Below are 21,512 nucleotides of genomic sequence, written 5' to 3'. Positions count from 1 at the left end.
TTTTTTTCACATCCTTTTATATGTTAATCAATTTTAAATGTGATGTTCGGATAGTGAAACAATGCGCGGGTTCTATCTTTTTGATCGCCTCCTAATACTCTTCTATAGCAGGATGTATACGATTCAAAAGTAATGAAAACCTTAAGAGCCTATACCCACCAATTTATTTAAGATTTCTAATCCGCTTTGAAAAGCATTTTTATCTTTTTTTCCGCGCTCCTTAGCCGTTTTAATAACTTAATTTTGATTCATTAATATAAATGCATTTTTGTAACATTTTCCGACAAATTTAATATTTCGCATTTTTTGTTTATAGCCATTATATTTCTAGATTCAAATGAATACTTGCTTCTTTAATATTTTTAAGCAACGAAATATTTTGATGTTTGAAAATATATGAATTATATTTAGTGAAATCGTAGGCGTGCTGTATACTATGTTCGTACCTTATCACGAGAATTTAGCTTTAAAAATGTATGTTGTAAAAGGTAGCTAATAAAATGTCCATTCATTATTTACAACTATAATTAGCTGTTTCATAATTTTTCATGAATGCATAGAATTTCCGAAAGTAACATTATTTCAAAACAATTTTAGACTCTGACTGAATAGCCTCAATATATTTATATTAAACATATCTCCCTAATGGACATCAATGTTTAGACATAACAATATAATCAAAAGTAATAATCTAAAAATTCGTCAAAATTGGTTCATTTAACGAAATAGTTGGAATTATAGTTGATGTAAAATGCCTTCTAGTAAGAGGTTGAATTTTAAGTACAATCATTTTCATATCATGTAATATTGTGATTGTGTTACGTAGTTTAGATGCTAGAAATTATATTGCATTAATAAATATTTATCGCGCTAGTTTTGTTCATATTAAAGTTTAAAATTGTTAACAGATGCAGAAAGTTTTTTTGGCTTGTCAAAGTTGTTTTTGAGCTCAGTAATTACGTAATTAATGGCCAATCTTAATGTTTTCATAACCATCGAATTAAGTTTATTGATACTTATTTCTTTTATTCCGCTTTTAGGCCAAATATAAACTATTGAAATTGGCATTATTTATGATTGTTATATTAAACAAAACCTTATGAACTTCATATTAAATACATATTGGCTATTAACTATTTACAGGTAAATAAATACGTCAGCTGATACATCACGTTAAGTTCATGACCTATGGGGTTGTTGACCTCTAATTAAAGTTGAGGTCAACAACCCTAAAGGTTAATTTTAAATTTTAATATTTTGTGTAATTTGTACGACGCTTTGTAGTTGATATGGGTTTTGTTAATATAATAAATGGCAAAGCATTCTACGACAAATGCAAATTAATCAGATATGAGCTATATTTTATCTCTTTCGTAAAAAGACATTTATTTATCACCTAATATAAAAAGTAGATGAAATGTTAAAGATATTGTGACTGTAATTATTAGAGTAGAAGTTTATAATACAGTTTATATTGTATGCAATTCAATTACTCTAAGAATGTACCCAGATGTTGAGAAATTTAAATGATTAACGCTAGATGAAACATTTTGTAAGCGAATTGTTTCCCGAGACGCCGGGAGACTTTTTTTCTATAATTTTAACTATTTGTAAACGTTTTTTTCTGTATTTTTGAATATGCAATTTTATATGCCGGTAATATTTTTGGTATCAATCATTGCATTGTTTGGCTGAACGGCACTTTTATTGCTGCGTCTATTATTGCGTCTTAGCTGGTTATACATTTACGACTACGATCAAGTTTGTTAAGAGCTACATTTTTAAATGTATTGCCAGCTTTAAGAAGGAACGCGTCTACATACGACATTGTTTATACTGTTTATAATTATTTGTATCAATTTTTATATAAATATCTATTTACGCCCAAACCCAATAACCTATCTCAATACATAATGCACCATCTGAGATAGTAATCTTAATCCAAACAAGTGTGCCAATAACCAATCGACGGATTGTAATAGTCATCTGTCGAAACAAGCTATCCATGGGGGGTCGTATCGGTGTCTGTGGATAGACCTTTGTATGAAAATGACAGTTGACGAAAGCTCGATTTCAACAGTTAATTATTTTAACAGATTTTAATTTACACCAGATTTTTAAATAATAAAAAAAACTATTTATTATGTTTTAAACATACACATGTATATTTTAATGTCATTTGTACGGTTTTATTTACTTTATTTGGTTTACATTGATTATCAAATATGAGTGAAAACTAGGTAACTTGGAACGACAAAGAGCAAAAATGGATTGTCTTCGTTCGGTTTGGTTATTGGGATGCACATAGGAGATCGATCGACTGTCACGGTCTGACAGATTGTTGATTGGTTATTGGGTTCGGGCGTAAATATGGACAACAAAAACGATCTCGCTGTATTGCCAGTACGTGTATGTCTAGCTCGCGTTCCTTCCTAATTCGCGGTATCGATATAACAACAGGATGACCAAATTGTTATAGTTGTGAGTAGTCGTAGATGCACTGTATGCTTGTTAATTTTGTTACATAATATGCTCAATGTAATGCGTAAGACTGGATACTCGCTGTGAACTTTCAAAATGCATACTCAGAAATAATTTATTTGCAAGAATATGGTACAAAAAAGTTACGGTGGTACAATCGGAAGTTCGCATATTCTGCCACACATGCGTGCAAATTTGTCTTAAAAGGAAGTTATATATTATATATATAGAGTCATATCAATTAGTCAATTCTTATATTATTTTTAGTGATAAAATATCACATCATTAAAATATATTATTACGTTATCGAATTAATATTTATTATAATGTGTCACGCAAATAATCATATGTAGATATTTTTTAAATGTACTATACATTAAGTCGATTTTAAAAACTATTCAAACACTCGCTGTCAAATCACATCAAAATTTATTTATTCATACAATATGTGCACTTATAACAATGGGAAGGCGCTGACGAGCCGGCAAGAAAGTCCCCCAACTCTTTTTAATTGTCAAGTTTTTTGTTTACAAGGAAATTCTAAATGCAACCCTTAAACTGTGCTTGACATATTGCAACATTTTATAATAATAAAGGAACAAACGCTTTGCATCAGCAGGTTAGGATCTGTATATTAGGTCAGTGAGTAACTAAGCATCTAATAAAAACCTTACCCGCTAACTTAACGAAGACGCTTTGATAATCCAATAAAAAATACTAAGAAATGATGGTGAAATGAATGGTTCTTATGAAACAAAGTGTGATACCAGCGAGTAGCCAGTTTGACGCATCAAAGTTATTTCTTACTCACCGCGAATCGCCCTAGTCTTTTCTTGCATTAACGACGTACCCGGCGGTAACAGGTTAAGTCGACTTTAAATAATAATTATCATCATTGTACTCTGTTGGCTTTTGCGGTAAAAATCTTACTATTTATTCATGTTAATCACCTAATTTATATTATGATGTAAAAAATTCTCAAATCGACGCGCATCTATTCATGCCTCGTAACGAAGGATTTATTATAATATTATTTTATTTCGGAGCAGTATGAGTGAGAAATAACTTCGATAAATCAAGGACTTAGAAGACATGATCAGTATTAGGTGGTGCGGTCAGTTACTAGATGGATTCGAGCACACACCGGCGGCATGGCACTGTACCTATAATAAATTTGTGAAAATAATTCCTTACAAAATAAAGGAAGCATACTATATAGTGTTTTTGTTTTAATGAATTACCCTAAAACTTCCGAAAGTTCTCTACTGAATTATTGATACTGTATACATAATCTATACACATAATAAATCAGTACCGTCCTTAAATTTAATAGAAATATCTAAGATTCGAATAATGGATTTAATCGTGGTCAAAAATATTACAGCTAAAACTATCATTATTTTGTTTTGGTCTAAGATCCCGCTATACAACGACCTTCACCGAGATGCTTATTTAATGAAACTTATTTTATATATAATTTAATATGTCAATAAATATAATCCATATGGGTTGCCTAGCAAATTTCAGTCCAGAGTATTTTTAATTAATTTAAAAAAAAATATTTTTTTAAACATTTCACCGGTATGATTATTAGATAAATTCTATACCAATCGAAAGTATGAAGCCCTTAGAATATGCAAAAGTTAGGTTGTTTTTAATCAATTAATTATTTATGTGTATATTTTTTATGTGACACTAAAGTATATATACATCTTTAGTATAAAAGAAGTTTTTAGTGATACATATATAATACTACCCTGATTAAAAATATTGATTGAAAAAAGTTCAAAAAATTTACTACATGCAAATTATAAAAAAAAAATTTTTTTTAAATATTAATTAAACATACTCTGGACTGAAATTTGCTAGGCAACCCATATGGATTATATTTATTGACATATTAAAGTAAATATAAAATAAGTTTCATTAAATAAGCATCTCGGTGAAGGTCGTTGTATAGCGGGATCTTATACTATTTGATGTCTGTTAGTTTGATGTCCGGTTAAATGATGACTGGAATTTAAAGATTAAATTTAATTAGGAGCTCGTTAAACTCAGTTTTATTAATTCCTATGTAAATACACACCAGATCCTACCTGTAAATTAAAAATTATAGCAAGAATCCAATTTAAAATAAATACTTTTGATGAAACGATGGAAGGATAATGTCGATTTGACGTAGTTTTTGTGGAATTTGTGGACGCTTCTGAAATATTCTCATTCACATTTAAGTACCGTTCTTTTAAGAATAGGCAAAGAAATTTAAATTTAATATATTACTACACATGCGATCATAAACATTCGCCAAATTTTCTGACAATGGTTTCCGACGCTGTTTAAATTTTCTGCTTTGTGTAACTTCGCAACGCTGATTTCGGTTTATCGGTACCGATTAGTTAAACAAGGTTCAACCTTAAACTAATATCTGAATTTACACAAGCATAACTATTAAGGAATTTATTTAAATTATGTAAACAATTAACGTACGTGAGTATTAACAAATAGTATAGAACCACAAATATTTGTATTCAGTGCTAGGTGAATAAAATGAAATTGTTTTATGTTCCACAACTGACTCTCGAATAGTTGATCAACTCGATTGATACTTTAATGTTGAGTTAATCACGTAATTTTTTTTTTTTTTTAAAGACAATTCACACCAATTGACCTAGTCCCATGCTAAGCTGGTGAAGCTTGTGTTATGGGTACTAGGCAACGGATATACATACATATTATAGATAGATATACATATAAATACATATTTAAACACCCAAGACCTAAGAACAACACCAAATGCTCATCACATCGATGTTCGCCTCAGCCGGGGATCGAACCCGGGACCCATGGATTCGCAGTCAGGGGTACTTACCACTAGACCAATGAGTCGTCGTTTAAAGTATATTAATTGATAATAATTTAAAATCAAAAATAACACTTAAGTATCTCACAGTTTTTGCGCAGTACATATATGTTTCCACGCAAATAAAGTGTTATATTTATATAGGTATAAACCTTTAGGTTTAAAATGGTTATTCTTTTATTTAAAAAAAGGTTTGCCGACAGGCTAACAATAAAAGCTTACATCTAAAAACACAAAAATCACAATAATAACTGATTGTAAACCTTTTAACAGGTAAACAGAGTATACTTTATACTTAATAACTATTTCTAACTAACAATCGTTACAAACTATAAATATGTTAACTAGAAAGTGAGTTATATAAATGATAATATTGCAAAATTTCGTGATCAATCAATTGACTCGTTTGGATGAATGAGTTTTATTCGTCGTGCGAGTAGATGAGCGGAATTAATTCATTCTTAAATTGATACAAGCCGATATATCACTATTCACTTTTTTATTCAAATTACGCCTAATTTAATAAAATCTTCAATAACACCGTTAATTCTCTCAGAGTACCGTTCATTGGGGATAACGGCAAAATCCTTTTGTTCCAATTTATCATCTACCTTTGGGGCATCTTTAGGGTCCACTGTTATTATGAGCAGACACAATATTGCTGATAGTAGGCCATATGATGATGCCTACAACAAATAGTAATAGTTATATCTTGCTTTAAAATGTATTATTATCAAGTCCGTGGGTAATTTTGTGAAACCAGAGGAAAGAAAGGCTTGCATTCATTGCTAACGAAGTGAATTTTTGTAATTATTATCAATGCAATTATGAAAATGAATATCGATTGTGTGTATTACGCTAATAAGTCGGTGTGAAGTAATTTAAAATGAAATTACCTCTATTATTTACCTAATTACTTTTTTATACACGTTCACTCCAGAAATATATATATATATAAATAATAACTCTGCAATAATCATCATGATAAAAAAATTCAAACTAGACAATATCATGTAAATGTATTTCCCATCATTTTCATATTAATCAAAATGGCTATTTATCAAAAATATTGAAATGATATTTTAATGACTTACAGAATTAACTGATACTTGCTCATTTGGCTACCTGATGTTGCTGTCTTGGGTGAAAACCGGTTTATGCCCAGGTATAAAACCCTATAAACCAGTTGTGTGGGCACCAGGCAAGGCACAAAGCCTCAGTCAGTTTTAAATTATTCTTCGTAGTAAACAGACGAGTTACAATATAATACTTTAATTTTAAACTGTGCTCTTACATAAAAACCTCAGAAAGTTAATTTAATTCAAGTGAAGGTGAAATTGTAATTGCTAATTGTACAATAAAAACTTTAATTGATTCAAGATGTCAAATATATTGTGGGTTTTGTCATGAAAAATAATATCTGTACGTTAATGTACTGTTTTAAACACAGAAACAAAAATAAAGAATCGAACAGCATATCTGGGATTAGTCCAAGATGTATAAATGATGTACAAATTAAACAGTCAAAGCGGTTGAAATGAAAATGCATCGTTTTTGGCGTACTTTGTCCCAAGTATCGATGCTATTAACGAAAGTCGCCATCTTGAAAGTCTTTTCGATGGTATTGCTGCAAATATTAATTGTAACATGAAATTGTTTTGAATCCTAGGTTATTTGGTCGTAGGTTCTCAGTCTCACTCGCTCGTTTTCCTTCGGTCAATTACTTCAAGCCTTATTATTGTTCATTCTTAATATGGTTTATGTGACTATCGCCGGGTTTTGGCGGCTTTGGCAGCTTTAGCTTTTATTCGCTCTTAAAGTCTGTCACTTCGCAATTTTTTTCATATAGGTATGAATATGCATATCTGGTCTAACTCGCATTATTCCCAGTACATAATGCACAACGCGTTTATCGTTTTAGATCAGGTTATGTCCGGTGTAAGTTCCACCTAAGCTTTGTTGATTAATAGGCCAGGTTTCTTTCACGCCAATCACACGCCTTTGTTGATTTATACAAATTTTGCGAAAGTCTTCACACTAAGGTACATAATGGTTGACTTTACAACATAGACACACAAATTTCTCTTGTAGAGTAAACCTCTTCGTTCTTCCCGTTCTATCTGCTGCTTCTGTCTAACGGCTGCAGTAACAGTTAGTAAGTTATTTGTTAAAAGTTCGTCAACTACGTACGTACTTCCAAAAGATAATATGTCAAGAGGTTGGGTTCTTTCTCATTACTGTAGCCTTGCTGTAGTCCGTCTATGTAGCCTGATAGTGTAGGTGTTTGAAGCCCTTTTTTTCGGATCAATGTCTACAATACTCGTATAACTACGATCGATTACGCTGTCGTTTGTATGTTTTCCCCAAACTGGTTAAACTAAATTTCCGTATTTCCCGCGGTCTAGGGAGGTGCTTTATTAGTTCTATTGCTTTGTTAATTATGTTTGCACGCAGTACTCAATAGTACAGCGGCTGTTCCTTCGCGGCTCAAGCGCGCAATTTTACCTTGTTTTTTTTTGTTTAGAGCAATATCATGGAATATTCATAAACAACTTAAAGTATTCTCCGTTTTAGCTGGGGAAATAACGTTGAATCAAGGACTCCATGAACTCACTTGAAGTCACGTGTCGCAGCAGTAGGTTACTAGGACTTTTGATGATCATTTAAACGGTGCACGGCTTGTTCAGCTTTAAGTCGTATTTCGAGTGAAAGTTTCGTATTAGGGATGAAGTTATGAATAATGCTTTTTTGTGGCCTGCAATACGTAGATGTGGATCACTTTGTGCAGCGAAGACAGTGAAGTGAAGTTTTTGCGAGTCTAGCGATGAAAAACTTCTTTTATCTAAGTCCTAATATTACACGCCGTAGGTTACGGCACCCAGTTTACGTTTCTAAGCAACACCTGTCTTTCTAAGTTATGATGCCCGTCATCCATAACACGTTATAACCTTTATTTTGAAGATACTGCCCATACCATAACCATACCAGTTGATTAAGAAAAAATACGTTATTTAATTAGATGAAGTTAAATCATAATTTAACTTACCTGCTCAAGTTCATATTCGAAATCCTTCCTAGAATAGATCTGATTGGGGTCCAGATGGAGCATGGTTAAAGTAGTGCTCAGCTCGGAATAGTAATGATCTAAACATCGTTGGTAGTTGGTATTCCGGAATTCTTTGTCTGTCCCAGTGAAGATGAAGTACACCAGATCGCTAACAAGGTTTCCGTGACGAATTGTTTGGAAGTCTATGGGTATCACTTTAGTAGTTTTTCCATCCTAAAAAGAATTTAAACTAAAAAAGTTATAATGTTATAGTTGTGGCCGCAGCCTTATTGTTATTATATTTGTTGGGAACATTTTGCTTAAATTTTTAGCAATTGCTGTTTCAATCACAATCGTAATTTTAATCTCATATATAATTACATACTGTTTAAACTATACCTTTAATATACAAATAATAAAATCTACAACCTTTTTAGGTCTGGGCCTCAGATTTCTGTATCTGTTTTATGATCATTTGTAAATCTAATAGGCATGTAGATGATCAGCCACCTGTGCCTGATGCACGTCGTCAACTTTTTGTGTCTAAGTTTTAGACTTTTTAGTCAACTTTAATTTGAAAAAATCACGTATATGGTAAAGTATGGTTTATTTTACTTACTTGAACTTTATGGAGCAGGTTGCTGGGACGATAATCAGCATGAGTTAAAACACAGCTTCTCATTGGTTTCAGGACACCCATAAAGTATTCAACGCTCGTCACTCCATCTAGAAATGTTTTCAATCGTTCTTTATTTTCTGCCTTCGTAACCTGAAGCACTTTAGTTATTGCACTCTCTAAATATTCCTTTAAACCATCTATGTTTTCTTGTATTTTCATAATCTCTCCGTCTTTTTTGAATTCATCTGGATACTCAATTGCGTATGCCATCGAAAGACCATGTAATTTAGCAAGAGCAGTAAGCGAAAGCGACGCATAGTCCCAGTCCATAGTCTGAAATCTATCGTACATGTCAAAACCTTCGGCAAGTAAATTGTCAAACACCAAAATCTCGTTCGAACATTCCAAATTGTACCCGTATAGCTTCGGCAGGACTAATTTGTGATCCTCGGGCACATGATGTTTCGTTTCTATATCATTGTATAATTTGAATATTTTCGTGTAAAACTGAACTTCTGTTTTGTAGATACAAACAGGAGCTAATGTTCTCAACTTTTCACCAATTGCAGCAACTTTAACAAATAAGTTTAATTCTTTGTCACTTGTAGAAATTTTTGCTTCATAAAGATTGCTGGAAAAGTTAGCACCATCAGTGGAAAGGGGATTTATTGATATCTTATAATTATTAAACTGTTCTTCTTTAGCAATTTTATTAAGAATTTCGTAAACTTCCTGTCCAGCCATTATCGATCCGCAATTATAAATTTGTTTTATTTCTTTATTTATTTACACTTGCTTTATAATATATATATATACTTTTTTTGTTATTTTTTATTAACAATTCTGGGTATAATACCGTCTTTTAAACATTACAAATGCCCGAGTACTCGTTGTGTTAAACATGTCTTACATATCTATAGTTGAGACCCACTTAGATACGATAATGTTTTTACGCGTTGACATTGATAAAGTTACATGCGATTGCATTATTATTTTATCATCTAATAGTTCAATAAAATAATGCATTATACGATAAAATGTTTAATTGAATTGGTCAGAAGATAGATTCACAATAATAATTAATTAAATACAACCAAAATAATACTATTTCGCTCAATAAAATGCTAATACAATACTACAAAATTCCATATTTGATAAAATCTTCAACGAGTTCATTGACTCTCTTCTTGTATTCCTCACTGGGTGCCATGTTAAAACTCTCAAAATCTGAATCTGGTGTCATTGTTGGCGCATTCTCAGTGTCCACAGTGACCAGTAATAACAACATAAAACTTATGATCAGTCCATATGGTAGCACCTGAAAATTAACTTTAACGTCATTATCTGAAATTACGTATACATAATTTATCCAAAAGTTATTAACCATAAAATTTAAAGCACGTCAATAATTAATAAATAAAATCAAATTAACTCAAAGTTTGCGGCAACTTTAAAGTTAAATGTATCTATACGTTATTACCTATGGTAATGTACATTACTAGTTTTTGTATTTGTTGCGTTTTCGTAATGCCCTTTTTTCTTCAAAAACTTACTCAGATGACGGATGTGACTTCGGTGGTGTGGTTCAGTTTGCTATAGAAAATATAGCTGGCGTCGCCTTTCTTACTTATTTAATACTAATTTCGAATATTTATTTATGACTACGATTTTCGTTCAATTACATTAAGTAAATTTATTATTTCTACATATTAATTAAATAAGAAACCTCTTTGTAGTCGTAATCAAAATCTTCCCTTGAATACACTTCGTCAGGGTTGATGTGAAATAATTTCAACGAAGCAGTCAGCTCAGTATAATAGTGATCAATAGTCTTCTGCAAGTACTCGCTCCTGAATGCTTGATCTGTTCCATTGAATATTAGGTAGACCAAATCCAAGATAGGATTAGTGCGGTGCAGCGTTTGATAATCTATAATGATCACTTTGTAGGTGCCATCCTTGAAAAACAAAAATAATACGTCATTTTTAAACCATATTATTGACCACCTGAAACTTACTCTATTATTTTAAATACCTCATTCATTTTATGCATTATATTACTAGCACGAAAATCTCCATGTCCCAAGACCATGCGCCTATGTGGTTTTGTTAGGTAATTCATCTTTTCAACAGTCATTGTTTCCTTGAGAAATAGTTGGACGCGATCTTTAAACTCTTCTCGCAAAGATAACATAACCTTTTTTAACATTCCCTCTATTACCCCCGATAAAGAGTCCATATTATTTTTCATTGTTAGCTTAGCTGTTTTTTCCTCAAATTCGTCTGGACTTTCAATGGAGAAAGCAATGGACAGTGCGTGTAGTTTTGCAAGTTGTCTCACAGCTTCTTTGGCATAATTAAAGTCAAATGTCTTGAATCGATCGAACATTTCATAGCCACTAGCGGTTAAATCTTCCATGACGAGGGTTTCGTGCAGATATTCGTCGCTAAATCCATAGAATTTTGGAGTTACGAATCTTTCCTGTTCTGGGACACCATGTTTTTCCTCAATCTCTCTATATATTTTTATTAATTCGTTGTAAAAGCAGATTTCTGACTCGAAAATTTGGAATGGTGACATAGCACGCACTTTTTCACCTACACACGCAACTTTATTGAATAGTTTTATGTCATCCTTATCGTTTTCAGCAATTGTTGCAAGAAAAAGCACACAGGAGTAATTAGCCCCTCCGGTTGTAATTGGTTTTACATTGAGCTTGTAATTGACATAGCCTCGTTCTTTCGCAATTTTATGGAGTATAGTGTGAAGAGTAACCTTTTGGTCTGCCATTGTTTGAGCCTGCAATCAATAATATTTGCTTTATATACTGGAGAAAATCCCGTTGTAAAATGTTATTAATATAGTGCCCATGGATTGGTGTAGATTATTCTTATCTTTATTATTTGAGTTTCGATTGCGATATGAAAACGGATACAGACAGTATCAGCGATAAAATTGCATGAATAATAGTCATAATTGTGATGTTAGTAAACAAATAATTATATGCTATACACCTCTAAATGTGATCCTATTTAAATAAAGTATGTAAAAGCTGGGGCGGCCGCAGAGCAGGCGGAAAATAATAAATGGCTCAAATATAAGCCCTCATGCCCGAGATGGATTTTCGCCGGGTCTACGTCCGGTCGTCTGTTTTGTATGGGACACCATGACGCCAATTACTCGACGCCGGGCTTAGCTTTGGCGAAAAACCGTCTCGTGGGCATGAGCCCTAAGTGTCTGTCCTCCAACTTCAATTTAGAGACTCTTGGGCTGTGGGGTTCAACAGGCGCTAATTAAAGATTTAAATTGGTGCCTGGTAGATAGTACCGGTGACCCCAGAGCTGGTGCTTTCCTCGTTCAAGGAATACGTATCGCAATACAGCGAGGAAATGCTGCCAGGGTTTAAGGTTTGCCACAGGGACCAAACTTTTTAAATTCGTTTTAATTTTAAATTATTTTTATTATTACTATGTAAGTTAAGAAAATTATAAATACTGTATATTTGTTTGTTAGATTACTAATAAAGGTAAAAAAAATTAAGTATTATATATCTTCTAACAATAAACATGAGGTATAAGAAAATCCTGACTGGTTAAAATTTTTGATTCCATTTTTAAATTTGTCGGAAAGTTTTATATTGTTGACAACATTTTGGTATCAATACATAATATTTCTATGTGTTATTATTACTTCTAACCTTTGATTAGCATAAGTGTTAATAGTTAATAACAAGTATGCAATATATAAATTAAATAACAAACATTGAATCATGTTATTTAATCGATGTTGTAAGTAGAACATTTAAATAATGATATGGTTGTGTAATATAATTACTCAGTGATATTAATTACACCCACAGATTACTTAGTAATATGTTATTTATTTACAAATGAAATTGTTAAACACGTGTGTGATATTCTATATAAAATTTAATTAATCATTTATGGTTTTATTTCGTTGCTGGAGAATATTTTTTTTAAATTATTAAACAGAAAATATAATTTGAACAAACTTCGTCTCTTTTATATCATCATACTTAGAAATATAAAAGTATAAAGTTTTTAAAGATCTAACGACGGCCAAGAGTGTGTTTATTTTGTAAAATAAAGCACCTATATTTTCTAATTAATAAAGGTTGGGTGGGCAGTTGTCACCGTAAGTAGTTTGCAAAACCGTGACCCTGCAATAAATCTAACGCGTCATGAACATAAACCAACCCAAAACATTTATTCTTCGGAAACCGAACTTAGGACCGAGTGATAGGTTCTAAGAGGTCACATAATTAGATTCATTTCAACAGTCTTAAAATACACTAAGATATTTGAGTTTGTAATGAGGTATGAAACAAGACAAACATAACAACATACAGAGGTATTTCGTCTCACGCAAATGAATACAGCTGGTCGGTCATAACACCGGGATTACATCAATGTTAGTAAATTGAGTTTAACTATTCCAAGGTTAACTTTATATAGAATTGGATACGACTAAAGATAGAAATCCCATTATGCTTTTATCTGTACTTGCATTTTTAACTGTAGAATGAAACCGGTCAAAATAGATTTTACTAGCGTTTCCTTTTTCGTTGGTCCTTATTTTTTTCGAATGAATATTGATGTGTTTTTTACTTTCATAAAATATATTTTAGATGGAATATACGCGTTTAAAAGTCTTTAATCAATATATTAAATATACTTTAACCTTTATCCTCTTTGTACTATTTGTCTTTTTTTAAACTATTTATGACGGTATTAAAATTGTAACTTTTATAAAGGGAGAAATGCACTCATATATTCGAATAATTCTAGGCAAGCAGATGCAATATATGCATTAACAAAAAACGCAACGAAGGTATCGTACGTTTTAAAAGTCTGTTTTTATTCATTTATTAAGAGGGTATTAAAAGTACCCTTTTTATAAAAGTAGAAATGAAATTACGCATCCCTCACGGTGCTTTGGGGTGTGTGAGACTCCATTCATTCCATTCTGAGAGAGCGGGGTTAGTATAGCCACCTCGTGTAGCTCCAACTAACACATCTCAGAACTCCTAGCTTTTGCACAATACGATCAGGGCTAAGGATCAGGCTATATATTAAAAATGTAACTAAGAAAATAAGAAATATATATTGATCTTTAATATACCTAATCATTATAATTATCCTTAACATACTAGTTTATAATCTTATACAGGAAAGGATTTACCTATTTTAATTCCACGTGGAATTCACGCAGAAAATTTTTATCGACAGTTAAATCGAACTTATATTTCAAATTTAAAACTATTCGTTGTATATAGAACATTAAAATAAGAATTTACTTACATTTTCCGATATCGCCTCCATGTTTTACGCCTAACAATAAAAATCAGTTCTAAAATTATACAGCAACTGTCTACGTGTGATCACTGAATTTTCCAGGCCCCAACTGACAATTGCCTAGGCACAAATGTCGTTAAAACATAGCATCCTTTACATTGATCAATCCTTGAAAACCAATTTAGTTTACGGCAATAAAAACGAGAGATGTATTAATAATAATGACGATGCATGTTTCTAATTCTACCTACCTTCATTATTTACAAAATCAAATTTTTGAGTATGAAAACGTTGTCAAAGTTGTCTGTATTGGAATAGCGAAATCGCACCTACCTACTCTTTACGATTTAACTGTTAAAAAACGTCTTAAAGTACATACATTTTGATAAACTTTTATTTTGCATTTTCTCTCTGTTTTGGTAAGTCTATAAAAAAATAAGTCATCATATTAAGTAATATTAAGATTTAATATATTTTTGTCATTATCATTATTATTTTTTGTATTATTAATTAATTCTTGCACTTCACGATTCATTTTTTATTGTTTTCTTTGATTAGGGTTGCTTGGAAGAGATCGCTTCGTAGCGTTAAGAGTGCCCGTTGAACCATGTTATTAAAATTTATTAACAATATTATGGTCTAAGATCCCGCTATACAACGACCTTCACCGAGATGCTTATTTAATGAAACTTATTTTATATATAATTTAATATGTCAATAAATATAATCCATATGGGTTGCCTAGCAAATTTCAGTCCAGAGTATGTTTAATTAATTTAAAAAAAAAATATTTTTTTAAACATTTCACCGGTATGATTATTAGATAAATTCTATACCAATCGAACGTATGAAGCCCATAGAATATGCAAACGTTAGGTTGTTTTTAATCAATTAATTATTTATGTGTATATTTTTTATGTGACACTAAAGTATATATACATCTTTAGTATAAAAGAAGGTTATAGTGATACATATATAATACTACCCTGATTAAAAATATTGATTGAAAAAAGTTCAAAAAATTTACTACATGCAAATTATAAATAAAAAATTTTTTTTTAAATATTAATTAAACATACTCTGGACTGAAATTTGCTAGGCAACCCATATGGATTATATTTATTGACATATTAAATTATATATAAAATAAGTTTCATTAAATAAGCATCTCGGTGAAGGTCGTTGTATAGCGGGATCTTATACTATTATAAATATGTAAATAAATAATTAAAATGTTTTACTAACCAACGTTTTATACACGGCGTAATACGCGGCAAAATTATTAATTACTTATAAAAGTAAACGTTTTATTTTTTTTTTCAGTAGTTTGTGTTTCGTGACACTAAATTCTACAAATCTTGAATATATTAATGAAATTGCAAAAAGGTATTTATTTAGTGAACTGCTGTCTTAAGTTTTACTGTGCTTAAAAAATCTAGAACTTGCAATAATATAGGTTAATCATAGGACTTGTTTTTTATACTAACTCGTTTTACCTAACGAGCTTGCCCAAGGCGGCGTTGGTCCGACGACCCGGTGCTGCTGGCCTTCGACACATGGACCCGGCAAGACCAAGGAAGTTCACTTTGGTAGGGGTTGAAAGCCTATGCCCTATTATAGGGTTCTAAAAACTAGAGAAATTAATCTTTATAATTATTTCATTGTAACATTTTTAGAAATAAAAGGCATTATCATTATAATATACAGTCGACGGCTTGTGTCAGGCTGATCACCTACTTGCCTATTAGATTTAAAATAGATCATGAAACAGATCCAGAAATCTGAGGCCAAGACCTAAAGAGGTTGTAGCGCCACTGATTTATTTATTATTTACAAAAGCTTGCCAACGCTCGGCAAACTGATACATTGGTACGTAAAGAAATATAAAATACAAGATTTAATGTGAGAAGCACTTATAGGCAAAAACACAAAGAGAAAATATAATACGTCGATTCATTAATTACTTATAAAAAGTAAAGGATTCAAAGGTTGATTTTAAAATATCAGGGGAGCAACTGTAGATATCCAGAATGCTCTTGATCGTTGGACTGATCGTTTATCAGAATGCTCAATCTGAATATTGGTGGGTTTTGTCAAATTCGCGTTCTTCTGGAAGGAGGGTGATGGGATGCCTAGGGTATCGAGAGGGTACAGATACAAAGTGCTACTCCCAAACCTGGTTTAGGATATGCCGACAATCTGACGGTCTGCTACGTGTAGTGTAGTGTATGTCATCAGGGTTTTGTGACCAGATTTTGTGTCACTGGACGATCACCATAATGAATACCTTTTTGACATTCGCTGTTAAGTAAATTGCAATTTAAATAGATATAAACGTGAATTTATACTATTTGCATAATTCGACACTTCAAGTGCAGTCATAAAACAATAATTTGTTATTCTAATTTAAAGTTTTGCAGTTTTCTATTGTATAATTTAGATTTAAAATTAACAGTGGAAATTATTTTAATTAAGTTTTTGTATAAAATATATATTCCGCACATTTTTCCACGTTAGATTATAGGTATAAATTATTATATTATATTACAAATAATTATATTATAATACGAATTTTTATTTAAAAAAGTCTATTGAGTATGAGGGTGTGCAATTATTTAATCAATTACCCTCTAAAATTCGTAATATTAGCGTGTTTAATCAATTCAAAAGGGCATTAAAGATTCATATTAGAATGAGACTAATAGACTAAAATTGGGATAGCTGATGGCGACGCGTATCTCGTTCGTATATTATATTAAGTTTCTCATGTAAATAAAAAAAACGTTTTTGTAATGAGAAATAAAGTACTTTAAACATTAGTTGTAAGAACCAGTGTTTTGTTGAGGGGTCATCTTGTCTGGCCACTCTCAGGGCTTCCATTATACATCGGAGGGAATAATCCTGTTCACTGAAATAAAAAAAACATTTTTAGGAATAATTTCTCTTAACGAATTGTTATATAGCGTCAATAATACAAATTTCTTTAAAAACAGCTCTAAACCGATATTCATATTTTAAAATGGACAAAAATACTTATTGCGTCGGACATACGACAACCTTTATTATGAGGTTGATAATCAAATATATATGTCTATAAAAAATATTTTTCTCGATTTCTCCAATGAACATACTTTGTTAAACTTAAACATTATAAATTATATTCTTAAAAGGAATATACAAAATTATTTTGAGACGATGACGATGGCCGGATGGGATGTTGATCTCATGGAAGATGGGATTGGCTTTGATATGGGATGCTACTTGTGTGTCCACGTTAGCCTCGTCTTACCTCCTTCGGACAAGCAAATCTGGGCCGGCCGCAGAGCAGGCGGAAAATAATAAATGGCTCAAATATAAGAGTCTTTCCTCCAACTTCGATTTTGTTCCCTTTGGAGTAGAGACTCTTGAGGGGTTCACGTGCACAGGCGCTAATTAAAGGATTAAATAATAATCGGCGCCTGGTACCGGTGACCCCAGAGCTGGTGCTTTCCTCGCTCAACGAAGTATCGCAATACAGCGAGATAATGCTGCCAGCGTTAAAGGTACACTGCCGCAGGGACCAAGATTTTTAAAATCTGCATAAATTTTCTTTTTATTAATTTTTAATTATTTTTATTATTACTATTAAGAAAATTGTAAATACTGTATATTTAATCTATTAATTAACTTATAATATACAATCTAAATATACAATCTTATTTGATTTTTTTTTAATTCGACTAATTATTAAAAATATTTTGGAAATGCCTTGTAGGTAATAATGTAGCGTCCTAGTTTATAACAAAAAAAATCCATATAATAATTAATTATATGCATTTTTTTGTTGGTTTGAAAACCTTTCCGAATCTGCGTCTAAGAATCATAGGGTATGTTTTAAATATTACATCTTATAGCACATGCCAAGCCAATATGTATTGTATTGTTTTGTTTACAAATAGTAACAATAACATTTTCTGATGTTGAACATTTTTGGCCGTATTTTGTACCAAATATGGATGCACGAAAATAGCTACGAGGCATGCCTTTTAAGTTTTGTCGTTTGCAGAAAAAAACACAACTAGAACCTTATAGTACTTTTTATTGTTTTTCAAAGTATTCACCACGTAGCTTAATACACTTTTCCATTCTCTTAAACCAGTTATTATAACATTAATTCCACTCTAAAGTGGAGGTGTTCAAAATGGCTGACTTGAAAGCGTCGACTGCTTCTTCTCCGGACTGGAACCTTTGACCACGAAGACTTTTCTTAATTTTTTGAAATGTAAAGAAATCGTTAGGGCTTAGGTCAGGACTGTATGGAGGATGGTCAAGAATTTCTACTTTTTCCTGCTTAAAATACTGAATTGTTTGACAAGCGCTGTGTGAGCTTGCGTTGTCGTGGTGCAGGGTGATGCGCCGCTTTAAGTTAGATTTTCAAAGTTTGGGGATGACTTGTGGTAAACAAACTATGGTATACCACTCTGCGTTAACTGTTCTACGATCTTCAAGTGCAATAGTCGCAACAAGGCCGGTTTTTCTAACGAACGTGGCCACCATCTTCTTTGAAGTGCTTCGAGAACGAATGACTTTAGTCGGCTTTGGCTCGTCTTGAAAGACCCATATTGTAGATTGTTGTATGGAATCAGGATCGTAGGCATAGATCCAAGATTCGGCATCACTGATGATGTCGTAGACGTGATTTGACTCTCTTCGGTTGAACCTTTGCAGAGTTTTCTTACATCATCTGACGCGGGCCGCCTTGTGATCGTCGGAAAGCAGATGCGGTATCCAACGGCAAACTAGCTTTCTCACACCAAGCGTTTCATGAAAGATCTTCTGAATGGTTGTCCCTGAGATGCCTAATAGAGCCTCTATCTCTCGATACGTCACATGACAATCTTCGAGAATTAGTTATCTCACAGCAATGATGTTTTCTTCAGTGAAGGCGGATTTTGGGCGTCCTTCGCTAGATTGGTCACTAACACTAGTATTTCCAGGCTGGAATTCTAAATACCAGCGTTCGACAGTCCGCAGACATGGGGCTTCATCACTGAACACAGATATTAGCTCTTCAAAATACTGAAGCCGTGTCAGGCCTCTTCTAAAGTTGTAGAAAATTATTGCACGAACATTTTCCTTAGAAAGATTCATTTTCGTACGTAACTTGACAGATTCAAATCGACGCTGTGACTAAACAATAGCATTAATCCTAATACTTTTAACTGTTTTGAGATTCAAAATGTAAACACATTCGAATATTAGACCAGTGCAGATAGCCTTTAAAATAAATAAAAAGTGAAAAAAATTACAGTAGGATGAAACCCATTAGAAAAGGAGGGGAATATGATCAAAATGAAAGGAAAAATAAATTACGGTCGATCTGAGGTCGGGAAGGGGTAGGGGGGGGAGTTTTAAGGGTAAAAAACGGTTTATCTCGATTTCCGGCAAAACTAAAAGTCCTATCGAAGAAAGTTAAATTGCAAAGTTGTAGGCAATAAAAAGATCTACAACTTTTGTATTTGCAGATTTTTCACATAACCTCAAAATTTAGGTGAAAAATTCAAAAAACCAACTTTTTGGTTTTTTATTTTTATCTTTTACAAAAATTTATTTTTTTAAACGAAATTTGGTGAAAACTTACCTTATTATGTCCCAAATATACTGTAATTTATTTGATTAAAAATATTTATTTTTTCACCTTATTTTGAATTAATATCGAAAAAACACCCTAATTTTCAATCGAAAATTCTGACGTCAAAATTTCAGCTTTTTTCAAAAAGTTGATGTGCTTTCAGTGCGTTGAAATCTCTACTTTCCTATGGTAAAAAAAAATATATATATTACCATAGTAAATCTTCTCGGAAAATGCAAAAAATCGTATGCAGTAACGCCCAGACCCGTCATCCCCTTCCCTACTTCTCTATGAAATACGAAAATTTTAGCCCATCTAAAGGCTAAAAATTTTTTTTAGGTCACTCAGGTATATATAAGTTATCTTAAAATAGTAATAAATAGGCATCTAATTATAATTTAAAGAAGATTCATAGAGAAGTAGGGAAGGGGATGACGGGTCTGGGCGTTACTGCATACGATTTTTTGCATTTTCCGAGAAGTTTTACTATGGTAATATATATATATTTTTTTACCATAGGAAAGTAGAGATTTCAACGCACTGAAAACACATCAACTTTTTGAAAAAAGCTGAAATTTTGACGTCAGAATTTTCGATTGAAAATTAGGGTGTTTTTTCGATATTAATTCAAAATAAGGTGAAAAAATAAATATTTTTAATCAAATAAATTACAGTATATTTGGGACATAATAAGGTAAGTTTTCACCAAATTTCGTTTAAAAAAATAAATTTTTGTAAAAGATAAAAATAAAAAACCAAAAAGTTGGTTTTTTGAATTTTTCACCTAAATTTTGAGGTTATGTGAAAAATGTGTGAATACAAAAGTTGTAGATCTTTTTATGACCTACAACTTTGCCATTTAGTTTTCTTCGATAGGACTTTTAGTTTTGCCGGAAATCGAGATAAACCGTTTTTTACCCTTAAAACTCCCCCCCCCTACCCCTTCCCGACCTCAGATCGACCGTAATTTATTTTTCCTTTCATTTTGATCATATTCCCCTACTTTTCTAATGGGTTTCATCCTACTGTAATTTTTTTTGGTTTCAAAAATTATCGGCACTGGTCTATATAGTACATGTCCAAATTCAAAGTTGCCGGGAAATATGGAAACGACAGAACTTAAAAGGCATGCCTCGTACCACATCTAATCGCGTAGTAAATCGTCGTATTTTCAGAAATACTTACATTTACCAACTCGTGTCGGTAAATCTTAAGACTTACACTTAAATCTTAAGATTAACCGTAGTTCGAGCTTTTACAGTAACATATACATTATATATTTATATAAGTAGTATCACTAAAAATATATAACAATTAGATCAGTGTTTCCCAACCATTTTTGTTTTTACCAAAAATTCTTATGCTTATGTAACATACATAATTTATATGTTCACAAATTAAAATTTTCACTTAAGAAATTTAAATGATAGGTTTTACGAAATCTTTGAAAAATCTTAAGAATTTGGTATATCCTCTAAGGTCTTGGGTTTGATTTCAGGTTAGCAATTCCGTATTTAATAGACTATATAGTTTTTTTTTAAATAAGTGTTATTCTAGTCATCGAGTATATTCAACCTTAA

At 31.9% G+C, this 21,512-nt stretch overlaps 2 protein-coding genes across 2 annotated transcripts; both read right to left on the bottom strand.

The window, feature by feature from the left end:
* Positions 1 to 5,520: 5,520 nt before the first annotated feature.
* Positions 5,521 to 9,927, bottom strand: LOC125057441. Its single transcript, XM_047661135.1, has 3 exons — positions 9,007 to 9,927; positions 8,388 to 8,621; positions 5,521 to 6,027 (listed from the first exon to the last, which is right to left on the bottom strand). Exons 1-3 carry the CDS (start codon positions 9,748 to 9,750, stop codon positions 5,845 to 5,847), a joined length of 1,161 nt encoding a protein of 386 aa, XP_047517091.1. The 5' UTR covers positions 9,751 to 9,927; the 3' UTR covers positions 5,521 to 5,844.
* A 104-nt stretch (positions 9,928 to 10,031) lies between these two features.
* LOC125057440 lies at positions 10,032 to 14,520 on the bottom strand. Its single transcript, XM_047661134.1, has 4 exons — positions 14,328 to 14,520; positions 11,041 to 11,805; positions 10,733 to 10,963; positions 10,032 to 10,324 (listed from the first exon to the last, which is right to left on the bottom strand). The coding sequence occupies exons 1-4, from the start codon at positions 14,346 to 14,348 to the stop codon at positions 10,142 to 10,144; spliced, it is 1,200 nt and encodes a 399-aa protein (XP_047517090.1). The 5' UTR covers positions 14,349 to 14,520; the 3' UTR covers positions 10,032 to 10,141.
* Positions 14,521 to 21,512: the final 6,992 nt, after the last annotated feature.

Source organism: Pieris napi, chromosome 16 (assembly GCF_905475465.1).
Source record: "Pieris napi chromosome 16, ilPieNapi1.2, whole genome shotgun sequence".
NCBI classification, from domain to species: Eukaryota; Metazoa; Arthropoda; class Insecta; order Lepidoptera; family Pieridae; genus Pieris; species Pieris napi.
This window is presented reverse-complemented; position numbering and strand designations above follow the sequence as displayed.

Excerpts from the sequence above, each read along its gene's own strand:
- LOC125057441 (XM_047661135.1), bottom strand. The coding sequence starts at position 9,750 with ATGGCTGGACAGGAAGTTTACGAAATTCTTAATAAAATTGCTAAAGAA. Across the intron at positions 8,622-9,006 it reads ACCTGCTCCATAAAGTTCAA|GATGGAAAAACTACTAAAGT; the intron begins GTAAGTAAAATA and ends AATTCTTTTTAG. Across the intron at positions 6,028-8,387 it reads TCGAATATGAACTTGAGCAG|GCATCATCATATGGCCTACT; the intron begins GTAAGTTAAATT and ends TATTTGTTGTAG.
- LOC125057440 (XM_047661134.1), bottom strand. The coding sequence starts at position 14,348 with ATGGAGGCGATATCGGAAAAT. Across the intron at positions 11,806-14,327 it reads TGGAGGCGATATCGGAAAAT|GCTCAAACAATGGCAGACCA; the intron begins GTAAGTAAATTC and ends TATTGATTGCAG. Across the intron at positions 10,325-10,732 it reads TTGATTACGACTACAAAGAG|GTGCTACCATATGGACTGAT; the intron begins GTTTCTTATTTA and ends GTTAATTTTCAG.